Genomic DNA, 9,449 nt, shown 5'->3' on the forward strand with positions numbered 1-9,449 from the left:
TCTCTGAAAAACTATTCTATTGATTTAAACCTTGCTGAAGCTCTGATTGCTCTTCACTGGTAGTGTTTAGCAGTCCAGTGAAGTCACCTTCCTAAGAGAAGCCGTTGCTAGGAGAAGATAAAACCAGTTTGCTTCTAGTGTAAATTAATAATACCATTTCTGAAACAGATCACTGGTGTCTTCCTGAAATAAATTTTAACAGCATTCTAACCCCTGTGGTTTGTTTGTTTGCAGTTCTTTATTTTTAAACTTTGTAAAAGGCTATTTCTGCTTAAGACGTGCAAAGAAGGGGAGGAAAAAAGTTTGGCATTCTAAATCATAGATAGATAGATGGATTAAAGTACGAGGAAAAGATTTGGATAAAGATCCTGCTTGGTATGTTTTTGGATTGGTGCCAGAGCTGTGGATTTTCTTTGAAATTTTAAGAACTGTTAATGCTGTCACCCAAAGGGGTCTCACACTTCCTTGGTTTTAAGTTCATGGGTCTAAGCAATCACAATCCTGCTGCGCACCATGTCCTTCTAAGTAGTTCAAAGCACCCAGTCTCTTATCTGTACCTACTGTATTGACTGTAATAACTACTTTATCACTCTATCTTTGATTAAACTGTGGAACTGGCAGAATTTGCCGGCAATCTCCCCAAATGCGCAGCATGGGTTTGCCATCACTCAGTGATAGGAGAAGCTCTGAGAAAGCCCTTTCCCTCTGCATGCATGTTTGCTGACTTTAGCTCGAAGGCAACCTAGGCAGGTCTCAAGGGTATTTCGGGAGTGCTTCAGCCAGGACTCCGATTGTGATGACTGGGGAATCAGGGTTGTGGCCCATGTTAACTGTGCAGGCTTTTTCTTAAGAGCAGTGTGCTCCTAGACCTGCTGCAGAATAATCTAATAGAGCTCTTCCTGCCTTTTAGCATAGCCTCCTGAGAGAAGTGGAAGTTGGAGAAACTTTCTTTGAACTCCAGCATAGCCTTTTTGAGGCTAGAACTCCCTCCAGGATGGCAGCACAAAAAATGTGCGTCTGATTTACACATTTTTGTGCTGGAGAACCCGCCTTCGAACTGCCATTCCATTGGGATGTCCTTAATATTGTTGAACTAATAACATACCAATCCTGCAGTGAAGTGGGAGATTTGTTACTTTCTATTGTTCTTTTTAACAAGTTTTTGCCTAAAGCATTCTGTTTATCTATTCATGTTTGGGTACATAGGGCCTACCAGATGAGAACATCAGAAAATACCATTTTCCTTCACATCTCCCGCTTTGTCCTGCAATTCCTCTGCTCTACATCATCTTTACCCCTTTCTTTTCTGACCTCATCTTACTGTCTGCCATTGATTCCCCAGAATCACAAGGTGTAATTTAGAAGAATGTACATTTAAAAGAATGTAGAGAATTTTCTGCCTTTTCCCTCCCTTATATTTAGAAGGTGCTTTGTCTGTCATGACAGAGACAACACTATAGGCTTAGCAATTCTTTTTTTTCCTCAAGTTACTGCTTTTGTTTTAGCACAACTGCACTAATGTTGCTGGGCATATTTCCCTTAAACAAAGGATATACACATTTATATCTCACAGAATTAAATACATCTTATTTTTAATAATTTTAAAATAATCATACAGTACAGAACAAAAAAAAAACAACCCAAATGTGCATTTATTTTTTCAACCTTGAACTGCTTAACTGGTTTTTGTACTCAGACTTGTCTTTTTTTTTTTTCTTTAAAGGAAAAAAACATAAATGAGCCTTGGTGTATGCTTTCCATGGGCTAAACGAATCGGGCTCTAAACTTTTATCTAGATCTATGGAGCTTGGATATAAATTGAAAAGATCACAGCTATGGGGAAAAAACCTATACTGTAAAGGCCTTTCTGCATAGATTATGAACATCATAACTCAATACTTTTTTTTTTTTTTTTTCCAAAACTATAGTTATAATTGGACCCAATGGGGGTCTCTCTCTTTGATCAGATCACAGTAACTGTGACTTTACACTGGAAAATGTCACTACTGTGAAGGTTTATCACCTGTAGAGCTGGTCTTTTCTCTGATGCCATGTTCAGTTCTCATTAGCATTATTCAAAGTTTAGTTGTTAATTAGGTTGACACTTCAATTACAGTCATCATCTACAAGAACAGTCAAGACTGCTTGCATAAAGAAACAAAAGATACTCATCTTGTATATATTTCTGTAAAAATGAAAGCTGTTTTGGTGATAGTTTGTGTTTATAACGTTTTGTTTAAAGAGCAATTCTAAATATGACTGTGTATAGTTTATAGTGACTTAAATATTGCTTTATTTGGTATATTGCAATACAAAGGGGGTGTATTGCAATACAAAGGGGTGTAGAAACATGTATTCAACGTAATTGGAGTTGACTGACTTCTCCAGATATCCCTCATGTTGAAAATTAGAGGACTATAGACTTTAATTGGGTGTAATTCTACATATGTTTGAAGAGTACTGTAATAATTCCATAATTATTTAAATTTTCTCCAAAGTATCTCCAAGTAAGGCTTGTCTAAATTAGTATTTCTATTTTTTTTTCCCAATTCTATATAAGCAGTGAGTGCTGTTTGCCAAGTAAGAAAAGACCTTCAAAAATAAAAGGCAAGCACTAAAATATGGAAGTTTGGTTGTTTGGGTTTTTTTAACTACAGTTGCCTTATAAGTATTTTTTTTTCCCTTTCACATGTTTTATCTTTTAGGCCAATTCTGAAGACAATAACTGAATTTACACAAACTTTTCTCAAGTATTTGACAGTGGTAGCAATTACGCTCATGGTGCGTAAGAAATTATGTAAGGTAGCAATTTGACTTAAAAAAATAAAGATCCCTAAAACTGAATAATAAGTGACCATTAAGAGTCCTTAAAAATAAGCCTTCATAGCATAAATAAAAAATATCCAACTGTCTTCATTCAAAACAAGTAGGTACATGTTATGATTGAAAAAAAAAAAGGGGGGGGGCACACATGCCGTTTACAGTAAAATAATTAAGCTTATTTATGTCAAGAGGCCTTGGGAAAAAAAGAGAGCATAAACCAATTTGCATTAGCACTCTACCATCATCCCCTGCTTTCATTTCAATTAACAGAGCAGCAGGTGCTCTTTGCAGTTAAAAAGATAAGCTATCAAGGAGGAGGATGAATTTTTGGCTGACCTGTAGACACCATGGTTTGCCTGCTGATTGGGTTCGTACCTCGCTGTACCAATTTCTGAGGTGTTAATTTAACTGTTCCACTCTGTCATGCAGGTCTCGGCCTTGAAAAATAAACTGAAAAAGCAGTCTACAGCTACGGGTGATGGAGTAGCCAAGGCCTTTCTTCGGGCACAGGCAGCACTGTTTGGGTCCTACAGAGATGCACTAAGATACAAACCAGTAAGGCTGCTTCTTTACTTCTTTTTTTTCATAATTTATAGGAGCACAGTCTTATTCTTTGAAAGGAAAACATAAAATGTTTTATCCAAATCTGAAACATTTCAAAGAAAGTGTTTTCAATCTTACTCTATGCTGAGGTTATGTTGGCCATTTAGAAGATACTACCACCTCCTGACGGTGAGTTGTACTGAAAAATACTCATCCAAAGTCAGCTCTTTTCTTATTTGTATCACTTTCATAGTTTATTTAGTATAAAATCAGCTTATTTTAAGGAAGCTACTTACACACAGCTCACCTGGTTTAAAGTGGTGAAGAAATGAAGAGGCTGTGCCTTTCAGACTCCCATCATTTTTCACTGTACTGGTCCAGAGACTTTGCTGTGTTTGAGGCCAGAGCTTTTTATTTCCTAGCAGAAGCCAGATATGAGTCAAACATGCATCTCTCTTATTATACACTTACCTTGATTCCACTGAGAAGTTACGAGAAATTAAAACCCATTTCATCCCATCAGAACTTCAGAATTTGTATTTCAGATGTTTTGCTGATACTCCGTAGATTAATGTGTTACCTGCTTTCATCCTTTCTGGTTTGTGGAGGTTGTACATATTGAGCTTATTAGAGGTAAAATAATTTTTCAGAAACAATTTAGAGATTTATTTTATCTGTCAGTCCAGATTCTTTTCCTATGATATTTGCAAACTTCTGACAGTAGTTCCATTTGATAAAATGCATTGAAATGACGTTGACTGAATCAGATTCCGAAGATATGATGTTTGGTGATCTGATGGATTCAGATAAATCTTGAGATTTCATAGGAGAAAATCATCCTTACCTGAGGTAGAAAATTTGTAAAAGTGGTGAGTTCATGGGTGGAAATTTGTTTGGGGGTGAGGAGGGTGATGTATTCTGTTGTTGGGTAGGGAACTATGTGATATTCCTTGATGGAAGTGGATAGGATAGTTATTAATTCCCTATGAGACCTTTTCCTGGAGGAATCATTAAATTCAGTATGGCTGAGTCTTCCTTCTACCCAAGTGGTTCTCTTACATGTAGTCTTTTTTGCCCTGAGCATTTTACACGCTTGCTGTCTGTGCCACTGACAGCAATTGTTATTGAGATGAAAAGCAACCCGTGCTAAAAGGAAGTAATGCTTAATGGTTTACTTCAAGTAATTGTGTTTTGTTGCTATAGTTCTCTTATGATGCGGAAAGCCAATTTTCAGACTATGTTGAAGTGACTGTACCTGTTTTAAAAATTGCTAGAGTTCGACACAGTACTAGTTTCATTAAAACAAATTATTCCAACCAAACAGATAGTTGTCATTTATTCTGTAGTGGCATTACTGGATATTGCTTCAGGAAGGGTTATCTAATTTGTCCCTTAGTCTAAAGATGAGGACATGGGTCTGTGTCAGCTCATGGCAGCTTGCAGTAAGAACTGTTAAGTCAAAAAGTGTCTTAATCAACATTTGATGTATGCAAACAGAATGATGTTGGTCTGGTTGATGTCCTTACCTCTGTTCTGACCAGAATAGGCTGCAGGCAGTCCTTTGTTTTGGTAAATTTGTTGAACTGAATGTACAAGTTCTTTAGCGTTCTGGTTAGCATCTCTGGTGAAATGAGCTCTCCATTTTATTACAGTTTATCTGTTGGCATATCTGAGAGATATCTATGTTTGCATGGTATTGGAAGTAGTACACCATGCATCATTTCAGCTGGCAAACATTTGTCAAAGTGACCTTTGCAGTCTTTCTTCCTGTATTATTTTATTTTGCTTTTTTGTTTGTTTGTTTTTTGGGGGTTTTTTTGGTGGCTCCATTGATTGTTTGGAGAGAAGATGTTTAGGAAAACATTGTGGCCTGATGTGTTTTGGTTTTTTGTTTTTTTAAAGATATTTTATTTCAGAATATTTTAACAGGCAGGAGTCTGCTGGCAAATACCAGCATATCTTGGATTGGCATCAATTTATCCAAAGACAAAGCTTTTTTTTTTTTTTTTTTTTTTAAAAAAAAAAAAAGTGTTATTGTGAGCTGTGTTTACATTGTTTTAACTAATTTTAGTATTTTACAGAATTTTTGTTCTGATATAAAATGTTACTAGAAGCTCATTTTGCTCTGGATTAGTAGAAACTAAGACAAGTTGTCCCGTGATTGTTCATCTCATTTGACATGAACCTTTTGAACTCCTTTTAATGCATTGTGAATTGGAAGTTCAGAAAAATCAAATCACGTTTGACTATATTAGGACCATTTGTCAGGAGTCTCAAAACTTGTGAATTGCTATTGCAAAGAAAATAATACCCTTTGTTTTGGAGACTGTGGTGCTAAGACTAATAAGGAAATCTAAATCACATCTATGGACTTTATTGAAATTCTTTCAGGAGCTCGAGTAGTAGTCTTGTATAAAATTTGTAGGGGGTATACTTAAATAAGAATATTTTCCATGTAGATTTGAAATGCTTTTGCTATAAATAAGCTTGCTGTATTTTCAGAACCAAGAATTGAGAGGTTTTGGGGTACCATTTTTAGGATCACAAACATCCTTATGAAAAATAAAATAACATGTTTGGATGGTTATCGATTGCTTGTAAGTTGAAAAATATGTTTAAGTGAACTATTTTCCTTGCAACAGTGTGTTCTGTATGATTTTAACTTGGAACATGAAACAACTGTCATTAATATTCACTTTGAGTAAAGAACAGCTTTGATAGTGTCTGTACTCATCCAACACTTCTCTTCACTCCAAACGCTGTTCATCACACTGAACACTCATTCTGTGCAACTGTTTGTTTTCAGCACAGGACAGATTCTCCTCACTATAGCAATATGTCTTGAACAAACGTCTAGCAATTATTGAAAAAAAGTGATTGGTGAAAAGGAAAATGGAAAGCTTCAGGGGTCTTGGAAGGAGTTCATGGGACTCCAAAAGACCATATGGAAAATTTGACTACTTTTACAGACAGGAAATATGACATCTAATAGATAAAGGTGATCTTTTTTTTTTTTTTTTTGTGTATAAATGATAATAAAATTCTTAATCCTGTAGAGGTTTCCAATAAAAGTGGAAATAGTTGTGTTTTTTTCTGATTTAATCAAGATATTAAATTCAAGAAATCAGTCAAATTGATATAACTGCCAAGAGTATTTTGGTAATATGCTACACTTTACATTAGCAAATATTGCATAATAGGAATGGATCTGTACAGCAAAACAGTACAGTTGATGCTAAGGACCTGACATCCACACAGTGTGCATTTCTGGCTTTATTGTAATTCTTATTTTAGTCTGGTGTTCAATACTGAATAGCCATGACTACCTACAGCTCATTTAGTTTAACCCAGAAGGAATCAATTTAATTCATGGTAAATGGGGACGATTGAAAAAAATTCTTCATACAACCTCGTTTACTATCTTATCATCATTCCAAAATTTTCATAGGGAAAAGGAAAAGAAAATAAATCGGATTTTCATTTGATAAATGACTGAAAAATAATCCAGAACAAAATTGTTGTAAGTGGAATGGTGAATTTGAATGTTTTTGTATCTGTTCTCATTCACGTAGAGGACTACAATCCATTTTGTTGGGGTAATGTGCATGGACTCTGAGGGGGATATGTGGTGTGTCTCCAGCAGTGCAGACCTACTGCAGTGGCTATGAGGCCATTCAAACTGTTTTGCTATAAGGAGTCCTGGCATATGGAAGGGCATGGTTGTACTCACCCAGCTAGCAGCTGTGGTATGAGCCGTTGCATGATCTGCAACATCAGTGATCACAGAAATTTTCATCTCAAGAGTCTAACCCTGCTGAGGCACTGCAATGATCAGAGTGTTGTGACATAAGTGCTTTTTATACTATATAAATGCATAAACAAATCCAAATCATGTTTACTTTGGGTAGTCATAACTTAGCCTTGAACCTTTAGTTGCTCTTATTTTCTTTAGGTAGTCCAGCATTGGGGAATTCATTGTGGAATAAGATTGCACATACCATGTTTCAGAATTGCATGCATAGGTGGGAGTTAGATATAAAGATTAGAATTGTGCAGTTTGCGTCATTTTGTCAATCAGTGTATGTGCAGTTTTGTGGTTTTTCCAGCTATTTTACTTAACACATTCTTCATGGGTCATTTTTAGGTATCCTTCCTTATGTCAGACAAGAGCCATGCCAGTCAAACATTTTAACAACTCTGTGGTGGCGAGGAAAGATGGGCCTTACACATACACTTGCGCAAACCTTGTAGATGAAAGCAAAAACTAGTAATTTTTTTCCATTAATCATATACAGTGTGGTCAGCTAATAAGACACTATGTGATGTAAAGAATTCTTAAACAGGTAGTATTCCCACTGACAATCTATGTCTAGAGAGGGAAAGGTAGGTAAGAGAATGAGGAAGGAGCAGAAAAATAATGAGTATAAAAGTATTCACCATAACAGAGATTAATTTTAACTTCATCAGGAAAATAAGCAATGCAGAAAAGCTCTTTGCTCTTAGGCAGCAAAAATCAGGAGGTTATATAGGTGTGATTTTTAAATTCATCATGGCAAGACAAATACATTTCAAACGTATTTCAAATTAACAAATCCTCTTACTTTATGACATATCTATTAAAAATTATGGAATATAAGTAACAATAACTTATTTTCTACCTTTGCAAAATTGGCTTTCATTCAACAAAAAACTAACAAAGAGATTAAGTCATTGAAAAAAACCCCCACCTTTTTGGGGGAAAATGTCCTCAAAGGTCTTGATGTTACAACCAAATAAACTTTGGTTTAAGTTATTTTGGTTGTAACATCACTCATCAGAAATTAAGAAATGAAGAGCAAAGGCTAATGGCTTGCTCTGGAATGCTCAGCAGTAGGAGTTCGTGGTCTCAGCAGCATGCCAGGGGTGCCGAGATAACTTCCAGCTTGAAGATAGCACAACCTGTCAGACCTCACTTTAATTGAATGCTAACTGGAGTGCTTTGGGCCAATATTGACACTGTTTTAAGTAGTGATAACAGCTTTCCAACAGATGCAGTTATTGTCTTCAATATACAATAAAGCAAAATAAACCAATTAAATGTTATATTAGGAAAAAAAGAAGATATTTTAAGATAGAGTGCCCCTCAATTACTTGAGAATGCATAAGTAATGATTGTTTATAACTGAGTTCCAAAATGAAACCTTTTGAGAACAGGTATATCTTGAAATGGACATTGACTTGTTTACCTTTTCCCCAAGTTAGGCATAAAAAGTACAGCAGAGTACAGAAACGGAGAAAGAGTAATGAAATGCCGGAACATAGTTTGTGTTTAAATCCAGAAACACCCTGTGCAATATTTGTTATGACTTTTTATTGTGACTTCCATAAGAATTTTATTTTACATGTTGAAAACCCTATTTAATTTGTCTTGAGGACTGTAGTAGTCCTTTTTTGAATACAGATATTATAGTAAAAGAAGTTGTTGTAGTTTTTAAGTGTGACTATAATAGGTACCGGCATATCTGAATCTTTGTTTGTCTCAATTGCAAACATTTTGCCAATTTTGCAGGAATTTGTTTGTAATTTTAAGTAGTGCCTTCCATATGCAGTTGTCCCTGGCCTTTATCTCTGAATGTCATGACTACAACTGAAATTTCAGCTATGTATTTCCTTGGTTTTAAATGGAGGAATTTTCATATCAAGACCAAAATGGTGTTTAAAATTTTGAGTTGGTTTTTTTTTTTTTAAATTAATTATACAAAACTGAAGAAGCTATGCCCATACCTACCTACCGTATACTGTCCCTGTAGTCAGTGAGAGCTACCATATGAAATGGTATTAATTATAGCCAGAGTACAAATAGTTGGTATGAATGATCTCATGCCAGAGAGATATGAATGTTTTCTGAAATAACGAATTAAAATGTTTGTACTTCTTGTTCAAGTTAAATAGCACTAGATTTAGAAAGCACAAACATACCTTCTGATCTAGATTATTTTTCCTTTTAAAGAGATCACGCTGTTTTAGCTCACTGTTTTCGCGTTCCATTGCGGTCTGTATAAATAGCTTGCTTAAAATGTGAATGTAGCTTAGAGTAAGAAATT

General features: G+C 35.4%; 1 protein-coding gene across 1 annotated transcript in view; it reads left to right on the plus strand.

The window, feature by feature from the left end:
• The window catches only part of DENND1B (DENN domain containing 1B), a gene marked incomplete at its 5' end in the record, with an annotated part of 94,391 nt that overhangs the window by 50,942 nt on the left and 34,000 nt on the right, over positions 1 to 9,449 (plus strand). The window contains one exon of the mRNA XM_010164884.2: positions 3,253 to 3,378. Coding sequence (XP_010163186.1) covers positions 3,253 to 3,378 — 126 coding nt within the window. The remainder of the gene's footprint in view (positions 1 to 3,252; positions 3,379 to 9,449) is intronic.

This window comes from Antrostomus carolinensis, unplaced genomic scaffold (assembly GCF_000700745.2).
Source record: "Antrostomus carolinensis isolate BGI_N321 unplaced genomic scaffold, ASM70074v2 scaffold7243, whole genome shotgun sequence".
Taxonomy (NCBI): Eukaryota; Metazoa; Chordata; class Aves; order Caprimulgiformes; family Caprimulgidae; genus Antrostomus; species Antrostomus carolinensis.